The sequence below is a fragment of the Camelina sativa genome, chromosome 12 (genome assembly GCF_030686135.1).
Source record: "Camelina sativa cultivar CO46 ecotype springtype chromosome 12, ASM3068613v1".
Lineage (NCBI taxonomy): Eukaryota > Viridiplantae > Streptophyta > Magnoliopsida > Brassicales > Brassicaceae > Camelina > Camelina sativa.
This window is the reverse complement of record NC_141891.1, coordinates 14,697,772-14,718,870: the sequence shown is the minus strand read 5'-3', so window position 1 is coordinate 14,718,870 and position 21,099 is coordinate 14,697,772. Positions and strand designations below refer to the sequence as shown.

The following is a 21,099-nucleotide window of genomic DNA, read 5'->3' as shown; positions in this document are numbered from 1 at the left end:
TCTGGTTTAACAAGTTTGAGTTTCATATTTACTATCAAATTTCAAAAAACAATTTTTTCAAAAATAAGAGACCCAAAATTAGAACCTACCAATGGAGGATAAAATTTTAACTAAGAGATCATAGGTTCTTATTTACAAAACAATACACAATTAATTTTTTAAAAATTCAAACAGTATATAAGAGACTCCAACTATGATACTACCGATAATCTTGCGAGTAAAACGCTACTGTTATTTGTAATTCAATAGATCAAGCCCTAAACGATTATATTATAAATGTGTGTTTGCATGTCAGAATATGTACGTTTTCCTTCAAAACTAATAAAAAAATAGAATAACAACAAACCTATAGATCTATAAAAGACTCAAAACAATGGTTAGAACTTAGAAACAAACCGGCATCGAACCGGTTCTCATCAGTAGAGATTTCAGCACGACTTCGATTCTTTTTTTGCTTTCTTCTCTTCTTCTTCGATCTCTGAGAGTGATGATAATAAATAATCCAATTAATACTATTTATAACTTCATCCCTACCCTACCGTACGATCCTTTAACGTTGATATTATAGCCACCGTTGGATCAATTGACTTTCTCGCGCGCTATATATACTGTTTCGTGTGATACACTTAAAGTTGGCATCATCTAAGCCGCCCGATGCGATGACCGTTTAGGTGGGACGAATCAGCTACGAGTAAGTCAACACATGTGCACGAGAAGAGCGTGATCGAACCGGTCTACAGTTGCGTGGAAGAGATGGTGGATTCAGTGAGTCTGTGTACTTGGGGTGAGTCTAAAAGAGCTATAGAACTACGAAAACACTCTTAACCCATTGTACTTTGATGAATACCATTGGCGCTCTCTTCTAGTATCTTAATTGTAATTTTGTACTTAACAAAAATAGTTACATTACACATGTCAACATTTCGTTTTCTTGTCTTTATTTGTGAGATTTGGATTAACTACCATTACAATAGTTGGTGATTTTTCTGTTGTTGATAAGATAAGATAAGGTTTTCTCAATATGTATAATTAAAAATATGGTTATTTAGCTTTGTCATTTTGTTTCACATTGCTAAAGCTTTAAAGGTAATATTATCTTATAAGTTCTTTTACTAATGATGAAAATGTATACAACTTGCAAACTCACTAGCCACTTGACTTAATCAATGATACTAAAACAAGGAAAGGTCAAATAAAAGATTAGTGATTACCGATTTAACAGAAAATAAAAGAAATAGATACTGGAGAAACATGATCAAGAGAATCGGCTATGGAGTGAAACGGATTGTGTTTGGAATGATCGATATATAACGTTTGAACAGGCAGTGTGAACCAAAGCCAGATGAAACCTGACCCAAAAGACTATTTTGTGTCTAAAAACACTTTAAATTGGACATACAAAACCTTCCAAGTTCCAACGAATATGAGAATTCCAAACGCTTCAACACAATTTTACAATTTTAAATGTGTGTTTGCATGTCAGAATAAGTGGTTTTCCTTCAAAACTTATTAAAAGAATAAAAAACAACAAAAGCGTGGTTTTCCTTTAAATGTGTGTTTGCATGTCAGAATAATTAAGTGGTTTTCCTTCAAAACTTATTAAAAGATACTGTAGATATAGTTTTACTCTATAAACGACAGAAAACAATGGTTAGAACTTAGAAGCATAAAATAAATACATAGTATATCAAAAGCGTGGTGTGTTCTTGAACGTCAGTGCATGCGATTGTAACTTTTCTGCGCGCGACCTTTAGTTACATAGTAACAGTTTTGTGTTGACTTCTGCACAACGAATTATCCTCAAGGAAAGAAAGCCATGAACCGAGAAACGTACCATGAACCAAAATCCTATATTTTTCTTATTATAACATGACTATATATTATTAACAACATGACTATATATTATTAACAACATGACTATACACTAAGAAAAATATATAAATAAAAAACGTACTATTTTTAAGGACTGAGTGGTTTAGCGTAGAACAAATGTCACATACGAGTCGTTCAAAATGCATGGCATTGAGCAAACAAACATAACAAAACCCAAAACACACTTTTCATTTTTAGTAACCAAAACTTCCTAACACTCATTCTCTTGTTTTTGTTTTTTTTTGGGTCTTTTGGTATATGAGAAATCTCACGGCGGAGATAATCAGTCTCCGACCACCGTAATGTAGACAGTAATACCTTCACCACTGCCACCGCAACAACATTACGTTACGCCGCCTCTCACGGTGATCCTCACCGTACGTTAATCCTCCTCGTCTTCTTCTTCTTCTTCTTCTTCTTCTTCTTCTTCTTCATCGGTTTCGTCACTCTCTATATCTGCAAGTGTTTCCTCGAGACAATGATGCAAGCTTGACGGCTCCACCACGGCGGAGACACCGGATAGCATTAACCTCTTTGAAAACAAACAGAAAGAAAACTCAAACGCTGGGGGAAGCAAACCTGTAGCTGTTACTAAATCTACCGAGCTGAGGAGACAGACTCTCCTCGGATCTTACTTCTTATGAGAAACCTGTCCTCAGAGGAAGCAGTATTGTGAGTGACATGAGCATTGATTTGACATCGGAAAAAAAGTTGGAGAGTGTCCCAGGGGATCCTTCTTCGGCTTCTTCGTCCGTTCCTCATACCATAGGTCTTACTGATTTCAAAAGGGCGATGAGGTAAAATATATATGAGCTGAAGAGTGACTCCGAAAAAGTTGGTGATGAAGAAGCTTCTCGAGAAAGAGTCATGAGTTCCAAAACTGTCACCGAAAAGAGTTTAGTTTCAGGAGTTGAAGAAACTCCTGATGCTCAGTCCAGATCAGTCATTGATTTGAATGACTCTTCTTTTTCAAAAAAAAACCAGACTGATAGTTATCTTCAGAATGTCATGAGTGATGCTAAACTAAATCCAGACAGAGAGGGGAGGGTTATGAACTCAAAGCCAACAATGTATCACAATCATCGGCCATGTTTCCTTCTCGCCATGCACGATGTCGGTCAGCCCATATAGAAGCTAGTTTTCAGGGGGATTTGGCTTCTCAACCGCAGTCTAGATCTTCTTTCGGCAGGATCAAGAAGAAAGAAGTGGTTCCATCAGAGGAACAACCAGTATTATCTCAGAAACCACAATTCCTTGACGAAGGGGAGGGCAGGCAGGTTCGAGCTAACTGTAATAGGTTTCCAACTGCATCGGTGGATCAAATATAGAGGACAAGACTGTCAAAGGATAATCCGGGGGCTAATGATGAGTTGAAAATGAAGAAATGAGCTTGAAAAGCTCAGGGGATTAGTCAAGTTCTTCCAGACGTGGTAAGCCAAGTGAACCCAAGTTGCACAGCCAGAGCCATCTCATCATTCTATATGGGCTGCATGCATACCAAAGACTTTCTCTTGGTGGCGGTTCTGGTGATCTTTCAGAGCTCATGACTCCCTTGGTTGGTGATAAAGACAAAGGAGGGGAGGCACTGCGAATGGAATTTTTCGGACCTAAGTCTTTCGGATGAATTCTAAAGGGAAGTTTTATGAGAAGTATATGAAGAAAAGGGATGCTAAACTGAGAGAAGAATGGAGTTTAAAAAAAGGTGAGAAGGAAATCGATGCAAGAGGCTCTTGAGCAAAGTTGGACTGAGATGAAGGCTAAATTATCTGCTTCTTCGTCTGAGAGACAAGATTCACTTTCATGTACTCTTCAGGACAGAGCAGTAGCATTAAAAAGGAACAAAATTTGCCGGAGAAGTTCTCTAGATCGCATTCGACGGGACACTCAATAGTGAGAAACAAACCGGAGGAAGAAGATAAGTATACATTAAGATTACCGGAACATGTTAAGATTAAGGTCACGAGAGGACATAGCCAGACAGAGAGTTGTGTAACGCTCGCCGAACTTGTTAGAAACAGAGTATATGATCATCGCCGGTTTGGTGAAGTCTCCGGTCAAACACAATCTGAAAATTGAAGAAAACGGAATATATATATATATATATATATATATATATATATATATATAATTAGTTAAGTTTTTTTTCTTCTTGTTGTGATATTGGTTATAAATATCTTAGGTTAGAATATTTATTTAACTTGAGAAGATGCTAATTAGTATTATTAGTGATTTTGTTTCCTCTTACTAGAGTTTAATAACAATATTTTTTTGGAGAAAAAAATGTGAGAATATCTTGTTCCTATTTATTTCTCTCTTGTACGATACTATGACAGCTTAAGTTTTAAATATTGCATTTTACTTTTAGCAATTTCATATTTTAATTGATTATAGTGCTAATTAAAGTCACTACCTTATTTGTAATTCAATAGATTAAACAATAAACGATTATATTATTATTATTCAAAACCAATTATTATTCAAAAACACCCATGCTCAGAAAACCAAAAGTATCAATACAACGGTCCGACCTGGTTTTTTCTTCTTGTCCGATGAAAGGCACAATTCTGGCCGGAGTGTTGCTCGAGCTTGGCGTGAAACTTGGTTTGGGAATGAAACCCATCATCCCCACAACCATAGCTCCAAAAATCCCGTGAGTACTTCTCACAAGCTCATTCCAGCTGGCCATATTCCCCCCCTGGATGAATGTTGGCTTGATGGAGATAAATGCAAGCTCGAGAGGTTAACTTACAAAAGCTTCTGAACGACACTTTCACAGGTTTGTAGAAAGCACCGGTAGCATCGTTACATCTCCTAGAGAGGTTGTAGGCTTCCACTTCTGAGAGGTTTAACCCTAGATGAATGAGAGCTAGACGGAGTTGCTTCAGACCCAAGAAACCATCATCATCCGTCTTGTTGGACGCAAATGCTGAAAGTAGAGCTGCTTCCTTATAACTCGGCTTAAATATCTCGATGAAGCTCTCCCGGCTGATTGTTCCATCACCAACTAAGTCATGAGTCGCGAGTAGATGACCAACTTCTTCAGCATGAAACATCAATTTCATCGCTTGTATGGCTCTTCTGAATTCATGATATCCCAGTTTCCCAGATCCGTTTAAATCAGCGGAACGGAAAGCGTTGGTTATGGATCTCTCGATTTCGTGAAAAGCGTTTGAGCTACCTCTCGACATGACAAGAAGGAGAGAGAGAGAGGTAGAGAGAGAAAGACAGAGAGAGAGAGTCGGGAGCGAAAGAAGTGATGACAATTGACAGATCTTATGAACAGTGAACCGTATTTATACAGAAAATGTGAAAATATAAAAACCCTAGGAACCTAGACAGATGGTGTCATCTGGTTGAGCTGATTTCATCAAAGGGTTGGAATCCACCTTGATGTCCTGACAAAAATTGCAGCTTCCTTACTCTTTCCTGATGACCGTTATCCAGCGGCTGATTGAAAAGAAGATTCTAGAACACTCAAGGATCGGTGGACATCTGTCCTCAATCAGGCTGATGATTAAAGCGATGGTTCTAGTGCACTCAATGACCGGTGGACATCTGTCCTCGATCAAGACCTCTTTTTTGGTCAATATCAATCTCGTCTCGACGGCATGAAAGGAGTCTTGCAGGTTGCAGGTGTTGTACATCGCTGAGCTGTCTTCATGCGCTTTTTGACTATATAGAGAGATGCTTACAACCTTTTGGGCCTTGGCCCATTTCTCATTAAAACAATTTTGAGGACTAAATCATGTGTCACAGTATTGTTACTGGCATCTGGTGTAACACTTGGATTGTTTATTTAATATCATTGTGATTAACTCAATGGATTGTTTATTCTTTGATCACTTCCAAAGCAAAAGTAATTTGTCTATGCGTAAATGTCGAAGCTTAGGCAACATTAATATTTTCAAATTTTAATGTTTAACAGTTTCATTCCTCTTGGATGTCTATAGATCTTGTTCCTATAGTATTCTAAATTAATCTTACCAGTTCGATCCTCTTTGGGTGATATACAGTTCGATGTAATCATGTAATTGAATAACGATATTAGTAGGATATATATACATATCTTTCCCGAAAGCCATTATTTGATTTTGTGCTTAACCTTTTTAATTTTTATGTTTTGATGGTTTTGTAGATGACACGTCAACTAACAGTTAGTGGACTCACATAGAACGAAGTTCCCAAGTTGAGGACTCCTATATTGTTTTTTCCAAAATGTCATTTCTTTTAGTCTCACGAAACCACACGTTGCAACTCCGAACCAAGAAAATATCAGGCACAAGAACGTGATTCTCGAATGCTCCACATGCATAATTAACGTATACGTTCAGAAGCAACTATATATTATGGAGAACTAGTCCTACTCCTCAAGATTCCATGGGATTTAGTTCACTTTGTTCGTGTTAACTCTAGCTCTTTGAGTTTTTAGTTGGTTTTCTTGGTGCTATTTGATTCAGTATTAGAGCATCCTCTTAGTTAGTTTGTTTATTTTTAAATAAAATTTGACCATATAAAATTTATTTTTGGTTATGACCCAACAACATGTTTTCAGTAATTAAGCCTTTTGGTCATCTATTTGCAAATTATTAGATTGACTAGTACTATTATCTTTATAGTTACATTACATACTTACATATCTTTAATTAAACCAGGTAAATAATAAGCCTACAATAGTTGTTTTATGTGTAGTTGTTTTAATAAGACAGATTGTTATTTGTGACAATGTTTTAGGGGTAAGACGTACGGGACGAAGTTGGGAGAATCAAATAGTCATAGTCTAATACGGATTGGCGACGGGTTTTTCGTAACACGTTTTTTGTCTAACTTGTCAGTCTGAGGAGAAAAAGAATCATAAGAAAATTCCAATCACAGCTTACAAGGAAAACGTGGATGTGTGAGTTTACAGGATCTTTTGCACCAAAGAAACATATATTCATGTGAACCTATAAGAAGAGAATGGTGACATAAATATAGAAACAGAAGGGTGCTTTAGTATCATCGTTTGTGAGCTAAAAGTTAATATAGACCACCGAATTTTGTATTATGCGACATGAAGTGTATTGTCAGAAGTCACTATCGATCATTCTTCAAGCGATTAAAAGGAGAGTCAAAGAAGCGTGATCCCAAACTCGTCATCGTGGTAAACGGCTCGTCAGGTATATCTTAGTAGACCCTTCCAATTCCGCCAATAAATTCAATGCATGCAAGATGTGGTTCATTATCAAGAATCCGGTGTTTCTTATGGTAGTGGCTACAAATGAATAATAGCTAGCTATTATCCACAAATGAATCTGTACAAAGACTTATGTACAAGTATCTTACTCTAACTAGTAAATACTAGATGTATTAGATACAATCTTGGTTAAGATAACCAGAGTAAACCAATTAATCCAATCGTCATATATCTAATAGCTAGCTATTATTATAGAGAGGAAGAAGGGAAATGAGAGAGAGGCCGATGAGGCCGATCATCTCCAAGGTAGAAAAGAAGAAGAAGAAGAAGGGATTCAAGGCCGAAGAACTCCACATCAAAGGCTGAAGAAGGCAAGAAGTACTGGCGGTCTAAGAAAGGCTGAAGAAGCCAATTGTAAAGAAGACCGTGAAGATCAATCCTCGACCAAGAAATTCTTCCATACAATTAAAGAACTTATATTCTATAAAAAGCTGTATAGAATGGAACTTGTGTTGTTATTATACTATGTACAAAATCGAAAACCAATATCTATATAATAAGATTTGAGGTCTAAGTGTTTTTCGAAAACAAAAAGAACATGATAAAAAAAAAAAAAAAAGGAATTGGTCCTTAAAATTAAAACAAAATAAAATCATATGTTTAATGAAAGTTGAATATTAGTTAGAATAGGAAACTATAATGAAATCTAGCACTAGCTCATACTTAAATGAAGTTAAATGTACAAACAAAAAAAACAAACAATTGTATTTTTATTAAATCATATAAAGATGAAATTATGAGTAGAAAATCTAGCACTATGAAATATTGGGAGGTTTCAAAAATCTTTACATTGAAATTCAAAATTTTTTCTAAAAACACACTTACAAAATAATATGAATTTGAACTATTATGTTTGAGTTGATATTAAAAAAAAAAAAAAAAACAGATTATATATGAATTTATATTAACAATTGATTTTGTAAAAGTAATGTATAATATATGTGAAGTAAACACTACTAAGTACTAACATAAGATATTAAATCTTCGGAGCCTTTTAAAGGGGAAAAATGTCATTTAAATCATGAACTTTCAAATTTTGGCCATTTAAACCATGAACTTTGTTATAGGCCATTTAAAACATCAACTTTTGTTGATTAACTTTTTTAAACATGAAGTTTTGTTGACCAAGCCAAAAAAGACATGACGTTAAATCTGATAGTTGACCTACTAACAGACGTTACTTTGCCGTTAATCACACTGTTACTAACAAAAAATGACGTCGTTTTAATGGAAGTTTTAGTTCGAAAAAATATCATTTAAACCATGAAATTTTAAATATAGGCCATTTAAACCATGAACTTGTAAATGTATGTCATTTAAATCATGAACTTTCAAATTTCTATCACATAAATCATGAACTTGCCTTGGGCGTTAGGTGAAAACTAGACAACCTGAAAATTTTGGTTATCGAAGCAAACCGAAAAGAGAAAGCCTAACCGTTCGGCGCAATTGATTTGGATAACTGGATTGCGGTTTGGTAGGTTTATTAGAAACCGCAAAATTATATAACCCTAACCGGCTAAACCGTTTAACCCTAGTTTAGTTTCTCTCTTCTTTCTTCGACTCTGCCTCATGATGCGATTCTGAAAAAGAGAATGAAGAACATCAATTCATCCTTCTTTTTTGTGTCTTTTTTTATTTGTTTTGAGTCTTTTTCATTTTTTAGGACACTACACTAGAGTTTGAAGGATTGATCATCTTGTTTTAGGACACTACACTAGAGTTTGAAGAATTGATCATTGTATTCATGTATTATGGTTTAAATGACATAAATTTGAAAGTTTATGGTTTAAATGATATACATTTATAAGTTCATGGTTAAAATGGCCTATATTAAAAAGTTCATGGTTTAAATGACATTTTTTCGAACTAAAACTTCCATCAAAACGACGTCGTTTTGTCAGTAACGGAGTGATTAACGGCAAAGTAACGTCTGTTAGTAGGTCAACTATCGGATTTAACGTCATGTCTTTTTTGGCTTGGTCAACGAAACTTCGTGTTTAAAAAAGCTAATCAACAAAAGTTGATGTTTTAAATGGCCTACAACAAAGTTCATGGTTTAAATGGCCAAAATTTGAAAGTTCATGATTTAAATGACATTTTTCCCGTTTTGAAAACCTAAAAACTATATATATATATATATGTCCTAAAACACGTCAGGGACTTATGTTGCAATTTTGGAAGACTTTGGGCAACTTTTGTAAAACTTCCAATTTTGGCTCTCTCGTCGGTTTGGACTGGGTGTCGATCGATGCTAAGGCAGTGTTGATCGATGCTCATGCTTTGATCCGAGATTTATGCTCCAAAACGATCCAAATTGCTCCATTTTGCTCCTTTCATGCTAAAAACCTGTAAAGACTCAAAAACAATCTAGAAACAAATGAAAAGACACTAAAAGACTCCTTATATCATGGTTAAAAACCACAAAAACCATGATATATCAACTCCCCCAGACTTAGCCTTTGCTTGCCCTCAAGCAAAACATAAACTTAGACCTGTGAAAGAGGTTTGAAAACAGGGAACTCACTTAATTGCAGATTATTCTTATTCACACTCTTCATTTACTTGACTCAAGAACTTACTTCTTATACTCAACTATGATAAGCATCAACATTCCTTACTCAAATCCCACAATCCTTTAGAATCTCTGAAATCTCCATTGTCATCTCATTAGTCAATATTAAGGCACAAATAAGGTGAATTCTTACCTTGGGTGTATTTATCAGTGGCATATGGACTCTCTTCAGGCCAAGACATTCTTCTTACATCTCCTTTCCTCTCCCTTTTCTCACTTCCATTATTTTTTTCTTCTTTTTTTTTTAAATCAAAGGTGTAAGCGAATACCAGGGTCATCGGTAATTTACCTACCCCTCACTTCCAAGCTTTGTGTGATCATTTGACTCAAGAGTAGAATAATGAGGTCACTGGTAATTTACCTACCTCTCTAAACTGATCAAAATCATCTCATCTTTTATTCTCTTTTTTTTTAAGCACTGAAGGGAAGAGAGAGGGGAGACATACTTTGAAAAATTGCACAGTCTTGTATGGCCTGAAGAAGAAGTCTATCCACTGATTTCCAACCCCAAAGTAAGAGATTAAGTCCGGTTAAAATCCTGATAAAAGTTGAGATAACGTTAGATCAATCAGATATCCATTGAATAAGGGCTTTCAGGATTGTTGATAAGGCTCATAGTCTTTCTAAGCTTCAGTTCTGAGATCAAGCATAAACAAATAATCATTAGAGTGTTAGCCAAATAAGAGAAATCATTAATCAAGATCATAATTCCCAAAGACAAGAAGAAAAATTTTGAAAAATTTGACTCAAACTTTATGGTTTTGACTGACACAACTGAAACTCAAAAACAGAAAACATAGTTAGTAACTAACCTCCCCCAGACTTAAACAACACTGTCCCCAGTGTTATCAAGTAAGAGGAAAGCAAAAATAAAAATAAAATAAATAAAAATCAAAATCAAAAGAAAAAGAAAAACCTACCAGTGGGTTGCCTCCCACTAAGCGCTTGTTTTCATTCATTAGCTTGACTGTGCTGGAGCTCAGGCATCCGGTGGATGAGAACATGGCATTGAGGTCCTCCTCATCCAAGGTGGTGTATAAGCTTTAGGTGCATGAGGTCTGCCAAGGATGTTAGGAACATGACCAGGGCGGGATGTAGGTATTGGAGGGTATCTTTTCTGTCCTGCAAAATCATCAACAGAAGAAACAAGCGCTCTACGATAATCTCGTGGCTTGGTTAACTGCAAAACAGTTTTTGTAGCTTTGAAGGTCCTATTGATGATTAAAGGAGGTTTAGGAGAAGAAGATGCATACCTTGGCCTTACCTGAGGACTCTGAAGTGTGGAATGATGACTCTTCTGTTTGGGAACAGGTTTCGGACTTGGAGCATCAGTGTTGGAGCTGTTCTGTCTCGGTCGTGGAGGGGTGTCGATCGATACCCTCTTGGTAGCATCGATCGACACTGAGCCTGATGCTCGTGTTGCAGAAACTTTTTTAATAGAAAAAGTCTGTCCATTAATAGTAGGAGCCCTCCTCAGCTTATCCATGTCGAAATTCAAACTCAAACCATCCACATTCAGTGCTATGTGTCCCTTCTGCACATCAATGATGGCACCAGCTGTAGCCAAGAAAGATCTTCCTAAGATGAGAGGATCTTTAGGCTCTTGATCATACTTCAGCACCACAAAGTCAGTGGGAATCATGAAGTTGCCAACCTTAACTGGAATATCCTCTAAAACACCTTCAGGAGTTCTTCGGGATCTATCAGCTAGGATTAGAGAAATCTGAGTTGGCTTGAATTCTGTCATCCCAAGTCTCACAGCAACAGAATGTGGCATCAAGTTGATGCTAGAGCCAAGGTCACAAAGTGAGTGAGAAAACCTTCCTGCTGAGATAGAGCAATCAAGAACAAAGCTTCCAGGATCTGGTAACTTCTTAGCAGTCCTACATTGAATGATTGCACTCACTTCCTTAGAGACAACCACTTCCTGCTTTTTCTCCTTCTTCTTCTGAACAGGCTGGTTCAACAGAATTGCACTAACATCCTTGGTAAGCAGTGCTCCTTCTTCAGGGCTCAAACCATTGGACACCATTCTCTTCACATACCGCTTAAGAGGTGGTGAAAGCTTTACTGCATCAATTAAAGGCATCTCAATCATCACCTTGTCCATCATTGCCTTGCATCTAGCTTCTTCCATCTCCTGCTTGGACTTTCTTGGCTTGGGAAAAGGAACCTTAGGCTTGTAGACCCTCTCAACAGCTGGAACCTGAGATTTTGCAGTTTCTGGGTTCGTCTGAGAGGGGTGTCGATCGATACCCAGGTGGTGTCGATCGACACCATCATCTGAAATCGAGAATTTGTCCGATTGCTCTCCCAATTCTGCAGACACAACTTCAACAGCATCTTCATCCCTCACAGATATGGCATTGCAAGCATGTTTAGGGTTTGACTCAGTTCTTCCAGGAAGAAAACCCTCTTGTCGTTTGACAGGCCCAGCAGTCTGAATAACCTGATTCTCCAACTTCTTGACATGAATGTTCAATGCTTCTATCTTCCCATTCAGCTCAGTGTAGACATTGTCAATCTTTCCATTGAATGTCACTGTCAAATGCTCCTGTCCTTGCAAAAGCTGCTCAAGCATGGCTTCCATTCTACTCTCTGAAGAATTCTTAGGAGGTGGAGACTGATAAGATGAGTTCCCATATGTCCTTGTATAGCCATTGTTCTGTTGTTGCTGCTGATACTCTGGCTTGGAAGTGTAGCCTAAAGAGTTCCCAATGTAAGGCCTATTGCCCTACTGATTTCCAAACCGCTGTCCCTGATTCCCATACACATAGTTCACATCCTCCTCTTGGTGTCCTTTATCAGGTTCTGGCTCATATGTCTCAACCTCAGCAGCAAAATGAACAGATTTCTTACCATAAGGAGATTATGCACTGAATCCAGCTTAGCATTAACAGAAGCTAACTGGTTTGAATCAAATCCTCCATGCAATCTCTTCCTTTCAGCATCTGCTCCCTTAGTGCTATTGCTAGAAGCCAAATTCTCAATCAAAACTTCAGCATCTTCTGGCATTTTTGTCTTGAAATTCCCATGACTTGCAGCATCCAAAGCTAACTGATACTTCTAGTCACTCCCTCTGAAAAAGATACTCAGCAATTGTACCCTTGAAAAACTATGGTGTGGACAATCCCTTTGATAAGCTTTGAATCTCACCCAAGCTGCCCTGAAAGCTTCATCTGGTCTTTGCTTGAAAGTGGATAGCTTGACTCTCAACTCATCTGACATTGCATCATCATAGAAATGGTTGAGGAAAGCCACTTTGACTTGTTGCCAAGATGTCAAAGATCCAGCTGGCAACTGCTTCAACCACTGAGATGCCTCTCCTGCAAGTGAGTATGGGAAGAGTTTGCAGAATATGAAGTCCTCAGTCACTCCATTAGCCTTGATGCTAGTCACCAGATCCTCAAAATGCTCAATATGGTCCAGAGGCTTCTCATTGGGCAAAGCAGAGAAAGGTCTCTGTCCAACCAGTTGAAACTAAGCAGGCTTCAGCTCAAAATCATTCCTCTGGAATGGTGGAGGAACAATTGCAGACCGGTTCTCATACACAAGATCAGCCCGGTTGTAGTCAGCAATGGTCCTGATCAGGTCCCGGTTTTGGTCCTATCGTCGAACGGGGTTCTGTACGTGGTTGGCAGCTCCACGCACGTCTGCAGGTGGGTGTCGATCGATGCCATCTGGTTGGTGTCGATCGACACCAAGATCCGGATCATCAACGACACCACCTTGCTGGTTCACAACAGCCTGCTCGTTGACAACAGGTTCAGGAATCACGTTTCCTTCTGCATCAAGCTTTTGGCCATGCTCATTGCGCAAGTGGCCCTCTTGATCCCTCAAAACACCAGCCTCATCACGCATCAGAATGATCGTATTAACCATCTTCAGAGATTTAGCTGCTTTTCTGTTCTCAGGCTCAAGTTTTCCCAACTCTGGGTTTGAAAGCTTCAGAATTGGACCAGTCTTGTTGCTCATTGTGTTAGGCTTATTAGGCATACACCTGAAACACACAAGAGAGAAGAAAACAAAAGCGTGTTAGTTTGAAAATAAAAAGAAAAATTTAGACAAAATCTAAAACTCAAATCTAATGGTAGATCAAAGAGTCCCCGACAACGGCGCCAAAATTTGATAAGCTCAAATTAAGCCCTAGAGCTACTCTCTCAAATTAAGAGGTCAATGCAGTACTTAGGGGTCGAATTGCACAAGGACTCAAGATCAAACACAATGGATTATAAAGTTTTGTAAATTACGCTAAACAAGTTAAATTGAATTAAAATAAAGCAATGCAAATATTTAAATAAAAGTGTTGTGAATTCAGAAAATCAGAAAAGTTAAGCCTAGGGAATTTCTCAGGAAATTATGAAATATTAAATCAGATAAATTAATTAAGGTTCAAACAAATAAGATCAGATCTAGAACTCTAAACTTTTAGTAAAATAATCAGTTCTCATTGCAATTATATTCTAAATTTAAAACAAGAAAATCCAGATCTCTTTGTAAAATTCTAAGTAATAAATCAACCTTAAGAACTGGTTTAGATAAGTTCACAGAATTATTAATTCAAATCTCTTTGTAAGAAACAATTCTGCTCATCAATGGTTTAATCAGGAAAACAATTATATTCTCATATCAATCAATAATCCTAAGATCTAAATCCAGATGACTAATCAAAGATCTAGCATTAAGAACAACCTATGATGAAGATCTTGAAAGATTAAGAACCCTAAAAATCTCAGATCTAATAAATCATAAAAACCCTATGAAAAACCCTAAACCTAACAGGCAAATTACTCAGACATGTTAAATAAAGCACAAATCATAATTCTGAATAACATGCAATAGATATTAAAAGTAAAGAAAGAGTTTAGAAATTCTTCTCTCAATGAAGTTCAGATCTCTCCCAAAAAGCTCTCAATATCTCTCTCTCAAAAACTGCTAGAAAATAACTTAAGAGTTTTGAAAACCTAAAAACTATATATATATATATGTCCTAAAACACGTCAGGGACTTATGTTGCAATTTTGGAAGACTTTGGGCAACTTTTGTAAAACTTCCAATTTTGGCTCTCTCGTCGGTTTGGACTGGGTGTCGATCGATGCTAAGGCAGTGTCGATCGATGCTCATGCTTTGATCCGAGATTTATGCTCCAAAACGATCCAAATTGCTCCATTTTGCTCCTTTCATGCTAAAAACCTGTAAAGATTCAAAAACAATCTAGAAACAAATGAAAAGACACTAAAAGACTCCTTATATCATGGTTAAAAACCACAAAAACCATGATATATCACCAATGCGAAGGCCTGTCTAGCCACAGGGCATTCAAACAACAGATGACATATTGTCTCTGTATGACAACCACAACTCTGACACCGTAAGGCATCTCCACACCCACGTGATGCTAAATGATCCGTAACTGCTAATGCACCCGATAGCATTCGCCACAAAAAGGACTTAATCTTGGGAACTGTTTTCAGCTTCCAAACCTGCGCCTTAAGCTCATTCCGTTTAACCAAATCCTCATCCCTAAGTTCATAAAAGTTCGGTTCATAATGATCTTTTCTTTTTATGGTAGGTTTTGAATTTTTTACATTTTTATTTTCTAAAAATTTAGTAATTTTAGAATTGACATGTATCAACATCTGAATAATATAATTGACACGTGTCAAGATCTTGTTAATTATTAATTTTGATATCAAGATTTATATATAATAAGATTTAGTTTCCGGCTGTTGCATATTTGCTATTGCATATTTGCTATTTTCATTTCAAACTCACCCAGCGTGAGATATTATCTAGTTTTCAGCGTGGGACCCACCCTAGGTTGCAATAAATGAAAAAAAAGAAGCCACTCTTCATCTCAATAATGGACTGTGTGGGCGAACGCAATGGTCTTTGATCAGGATCAGGATCAGGATCAGGATAGGATTCAATTCGAACTTGGATCTTGACATGTTGGTGAATTTTGAGCCAAAGAATAAATAATAAAGAAATGGTACACTGAGACAGGAAGAGTCTTACACCTTCAACGGTTTATTATTAATTTATTTTACTTAATTAAGTTCACAAGGACAAGGATGGAGAATTGGATTCCAGATGCGAAGAATAGTAAAGAAATAGTATACTGAGACAGGAAGAATCATAAACCTTTAACGTGTTATTATTTTACTTAAACTCAATCTGGTCAACTCGGAAACTGATAAGCTTTTGTATAGTAAAACTATGACTTTTTTTGCTTATCCAATACAAATACCAAATTGATTGATCAAAACTCTCAGATTACAGAAATGAGAATGAAAAAACAAATAAAAAGTGAGATCAGAATCCTCAGCACACCTTCATTCTTCTCTCCCCACAGTAGTCTCATGTCGACTAACGCTCCACTTGATTCATCATACTTCTTTATTCTTCATGAACTCTCTTATATATAGTTTAAACAACCTTCTATGTAGATTCTTCTTAGCCTCCTAAGCCACTTGTTTCATCTCTCACGTGTGAAGTTTGTTGCACATGATCCCAAATAAATTTAGCCCTCCTCACACGTGTGACTTTCTCATTTACAATTGAGTCCCTGCATCTTATTAGAACCAATCCCTTTTAAAGTCTGTTTTGTTGCCTGAAAATGAAAAAAAAAAAAAAAAAAATCCGGTTGTTAATGAGAAGGAACATGTCTAAAGCATCAAAACTGAAGTTGCTTCTTCTGCTTCAACTACTCCTCTTGACTCAACATGAAGTTGATTCAGCCTCTGTTGTTAGCTATCTTCCTGGTTTCGAAGGTCTTCTTCCATTCCACCTTGAAACTGGGTTTGTTTTTCTTTCCTCTACATTTTCTTCGATTTTCGTAAACTACTAGTAACGACAACAACAAGACTTTTACCAAAAAAAAAAACAAGACAACAACCCTTGTGAGTTTTAAATCTTTGAAATGTATCTTTACTGTGAAAAGGTACATTGGTGTTGGTGAGGAAGAGAACGTTCAGCTTTACTACTACTTCATCAAATCAGAGAACAATCCTGAAGAAGACCCTGTTATTTTTTGGTTAACTGGTGGACCAGCTTGCTCTGTTCTCTCCGCTCTTGCTTTCGAGATCGGTGATTTTTCCAAGAAAAGCAAAAAGAACTACAAAGATTTGATGACCTTTTTTTTTTTAATTTGATGTCTCTAAATCGATTCTTGTATATATATTTTTTTTTTTGCAGGGCCGTTGACTTTTAAAATTGAGGGTTACAATGGAGGTTTGCCTTCTCTTGTCTCCACTTCATATTCTTGGACAAAGGTGAAATTTCTTACAATGTAACCATCAATCAAAACAGAGTTAGGCTTGTGTTGTTTGTTTTATCGGTTTTTTCAAGAGATTTGTTGATTTTTTCAGGAAGCTAGCATAATATTCTTGGATCAGCCTGCTGGGGCTGGCTTCTCCTACTCAACAAATCCACTTGCTCAGCCTAGTGACACAGGAGAAGCAAAACATGCCTATGAGTTTCTTCAAAAGGTCCTTGTTACTTTTTCTTGAAAGCATTTTCAGAGTGTTTGTTGAGAATTATGTATTTAGCTAGTATATATATATGTAGCATAGTGTTTTTGAAATTACTGGTGTGTTGGTGGTGCAGTGGCTAGTTGAGAATCCAGAGTTTGTCTCAAATCATCTCTATGTCGGCGGAGATTCTTACGTGCTTAGCCACTTTATTACATTTTTACACCTTTACCTTTAAGCAGGAAATGAACATGGCTATAACCCTCGTATAAATCTCAAGGTTCATCAATATGATCTACACTCATATGTTGTTCATCATGACTTAATATATAAGATGGATATATCTTGTTTAAAAACCATCATTTCTATCAACAGGGTTATCTCCTTGGGAACCCTGAAACAGATCATGATAGTGATATTAACTACAGGATTCCATATGCTCATGGAATGGGATTTATATCTGATGAACTATATGAGGTATATATAGAGGTCTTAATCTTATCGAGCTCTTCTCCACGAAAACCAAGTATCTTTTAGTATTGAAGTGATCAATTTTAGACTCTTGTTTTTAGTCACTTAAGAGAACCTGCCAAGGAAATTATGTGAAAGTGGATCCTACTAATACGCAATGCTTCAAGTTGGTGGAGGACTACCAAAAGGTAAACACAAGTTTACTGTAACACTGTGAATAGCTAATTAAGTATATCATAAAGGGAATAACAAAAGACTAATTGTGAGACTTTTTGGCTGATATGATGATGAAAGTGTGTTTCAAGGATAAATGAGGGATTCATTTCCATACCCTTATGTGATTTGGCATCACCAAATCCTTATTCTGGAGAACATAATGGACGAAGCTATCTTAAGACACTTGTTCAGTCAGATCTTTCTCTTCCGACTCCAGATTGCTATGTAAGCAAACCCAAAAAAAAAAAGTCCATTGATCTTGCTTTAATTTAGTCATAAAAATGGAAATCATCTAGTTTTTAAACGATAGAGATGACATGCAGATGTACCGGTATTTGATAGCTGCGTATTGGGCTAATGATGAAGATGTACGCAGAGCACTTCATGTAGTGAAAGTATGTCATAATATATTACATAACATGTCCATCTGTCTCTTACGTGCTAATAAAGCAACTAAGAATAAAAGAAAATGACATCTCTGCAGGGAACTGTAGGGAAATGGAGGAGATGCGATTGGGATTTACCTTATGAGGAAGACATACAGAGCAGTTTACCGTACCATCGAAACAATAGCATCAAAGGGGATTATAGGTCATTGGTTTATAGCGGTGACACGACTTGATGGTGCCTTTTCTTGGAACTAGAGCTGTCAAAATGGGCGTCCACGTCCATTTTGACCCGTCCAATATTGTCCACTTTTATTTTGGACAAATAGGTGTCCGTGTCCATTAACGTCCGGTCCATTAACGACCATGCCCACTTATGCCCATTTTTTTATGGGCTTTCCATGGGTATCCATTGGACAAAAATATAACAGATTTTGTAAAATGAGAAAAAATTGAATAATTAGCTTAGAACATAAACATAAAACATAAAAGATGGATCCAAAAGCAATGATAAACATCCAAACACAATGATAAACATCCAAACACAATGATAAACATCCAAAACACAATGATAAACATCCAAAACACAATGATAAACATCCAAACACAATGATCAACATCCAAAAGCAATAAAGCAAACACAATGACACACATATTTCAAACTCCTTCTCCTTCTCCTTCTCCTTGTCCTTCTTTGCCTTCTTCGAACGGATCAATGAGCTTACCTTGTCTACCACCAATGAGCTTAACTTGCACACCCTTCTCCACCAATGAGCTTAACTTGCACACACTTCTCTTCTTCTGCAGAAAACAACAGAGCACACACATGAATTAGAAAAAAGTCGAACATATTTCACTTAAGAAACCTAAATCTCAAATGGGTATCTCGCAAAATCGAAAGAAAAGAAGAGAAGGAAGGAAGAAACCTAAATCTAAAATGGGTATCTCGCAAAATCGAAAGAGAAGAAGAGAAGGAAGGAAGAAACCTAAATCTAAACCTAAACGGCTAAACCTAGATCTCAAAATCGAAAGAGAAGAAGAGAAGCAGATGGGTCTTTCAAAGACTACAAAGTTCTTAGTTTCGTACCTGAATTCGACGGAGATTGAAGGGAAGACGATGGTATCGCCGGAGAAATCGCCAGAGAAAATCGCCGACAAAGTTAGAAGAAAATGAGAAATGAAATGTGTTTTACGATTTCCCCCAAATCAATTTTGACCTAGAATTGTTTGTCCAATGGGCCGCCCAATGTCCAGGTTGTCCACGCCCATTTTGTCCGTGGGCTTTGTTGTCCAAACCCACATAAGTCCGTTTCAATTATGGGCTTGTCCATGCCCGGTCCATAATGAATTGGACATGGTCTGCCCATGGACAGCCCGCCCATTTTGACAGCTCTACTTGGAACTAAAGCTTGGATTAAATCACTAAACTACTCTATAACTGACGATTGGAGACCTTGGCTTGTTAACAATCAAGTTATTGGATTTACAAGGACTTACGCCAACAATATGACATTTGCCACTATCAAAGCAAGTCTCTTATTTCTTTTGAAGTTCTCGTCAAAATTAATTTGTCGTTACATTTAAAAAAAAAATAATAATAATAATAATAATAATTGTTTCTTTTCAATTTTGTAGGGAGGAGGACACACGACAGAGTATAAACCGGAGGAAAGCTTTATGATGTTCCAAAAGTGGATAACTGGCCAACCTCTCTAAATACTTCAGTTGGCTTGGAAAGAACCTACATTGATATTTCCTACGGCGTTTTTAGAAAAGATAAGGTGTATTCAACTAAATTGGTTTGATTTGGATGGAGTTTTTATCTGTTTTAAAATGATTTTGGGTGAATAAACATATTATTTTGAATATCGTTTTAGACTATGAAATTTAATTTGGATCTTTTTAGCATTTTTGTAAAAAACTATTTACATACACCTTGAAATCATTAGAGAAATCAATACCTAGACATCATCACTTTAGTAAAAGACTCCATTCAAATCTTTTAAAATTGTAAAGCATAAATTATAAAAATCCAGCAAATGCTTAAAGTAAAATATTAAAAAGCACTATTGAGATCTCAACCCATGTGTTGTGGAGGAATTGATTGTTTGGGCTCAGCACCACGTAGTGTACCAATCCAAGCCGGTGGCTGCATCCCGGTCTGATCATAAACCGTATCAAGAATCGGTGGCAACATCTTGTACAGTCCAGCAATATCATTCATAGCATTACCATTACCATTACCACCACCACTCATCCCCTGATCAGCACCACCATGGTTCCAGACACTGATTTTAGGCTGCAAGTCTCTGATTGCAACCGCGTTGGTCTTGGCGATATCCTGGTAAACGCCATTGTTGATCATCAAGAAGTCTCTCATGGCAGAGTAATCATTTCCAACTGCGTCTAAGAGGGTCCTTAGATAAGTCCCTTGAGCATTGGCCATGACGACAAGTCCCTCTGCATCTCTCTGTTTTGAATAGAAGGCTGCATCAGCTGCTGCTTTCGTCGCCTCCGCTTGCTTCTCCTTCTCGTAAAGAACAGCTTCCGCAGATATAGTTTTTAGTCATTACCATTATTCCATTTTTTCCCTTTCAGTTTCGTTTATACTTCTGGTCTTACAGTTTGAACTATGGAATTAAGTATAATTTCTTAAAAAAAAAAAAAAAGAACCCAACATGGTTCCAACCGGTGAACTATATCTGCACTCAATTGCTCTACCACGTAGCTATGGACCCAATTTGGTATAAATTGTCAAATAAACGTTAAAACTGTTTCGTAAATTATTTTCAAGTGAATGAAATATTCTTGTAAATTTTAAAATAATGATACAGTATATAGTAAGCTCACGGAAAAAACGAATATCGTTAAAGG

The 21,099-nt window shown here is 36.8% G+C and overlaps 1 protein-coding gene, 1 long non-coding RNA gene and 3 pseudogenes across 4 annotated transcripts; 3 read left to right on the top strand and 2 right to left on the bottom strand.

Moving 5' to 3' along the window:
- The first annotated feature begins 2,354 nt into the window (after nt 1-2,354).
- LOC109127952 (uncharacterized) lies at nt 2,355-3,953 on the top strand (annotated as a pseudogene).
- Nucleotides 3,954-4,541: 588 nt separating this feature from the next.
- LOC109127951 (calmodulin-like) lies at nt 4,542-5,060 on the bottom strand. Its single transcript, XM_019233570.2, has one exon. The coding sequence runs from the start codon at nt 5,058-5,060 to the stop codon at nt 4,542-4,544; it is 519 nt and encodes a 172-aa protein (XP_019089115.2).
- Nucleotides 5,061-6,773: 1,713 nt separating this feature from the next.
- On the top strand, nt 6,774-7,619 carry LOC147930527 (uncharacterized). Its single transcript, XR_015573994.1, has 2 exons — nt 6,774-7,028; nt 7,301-7,619. It is a non-coding gene; the product is annotated as an uncharacterized LOC147930527 (long non-coding RNA).
- An 8,533-nt stretch (nt 7,620-16,152) lies between these two features.
- LOC104731747 (serine carboxypeptidase-like 18) lies at nt 16,153-20,093 on the top strand (annotated as a pseudogene). The gene is made up of 12 exons (XR_015573990.1): nt 16,153-16,481; nt 16,624-16,769; nt 16,878-16,954; nt 17,051-17,170; nt 17,289-17,432; nt 17,528-17,629; nt 17,725-17,811; nt 17,918-18,064; nt 18,163-18,234; nt 18,324-18,463; nt 19,599-19,752; nt 19,861-20,093. The product of XR_015573990.1 is annotated as a serine carboxypeptidase-like 18 (transcript).
- An 18-nt stretch (nt 20,094-20,111) lies between these two features.
- LOC147930526 (flotillin-like protein 3 pseudogene) lies at nt 20,112-20,888 on the bottom strand (annotated as a pseudogene). Its single transcript, XR_015573989.1, has one exon. The product of XR_015573989.1 is annotated as a flotillin-like protein 3 pseudogene (transcript).
- Nucleotides 20,889-21,099: the final 211 nt, after the last annotated feature.

Coding starts and splice junctions, on each gene's coding strand:
- LOC109127951 (XM_019233570.2), bottom strand. CDS start 5,060: ATGTCGAGAGGTAGCTCAAACGCTTTTCACGAAATCGAGAGATCCATA.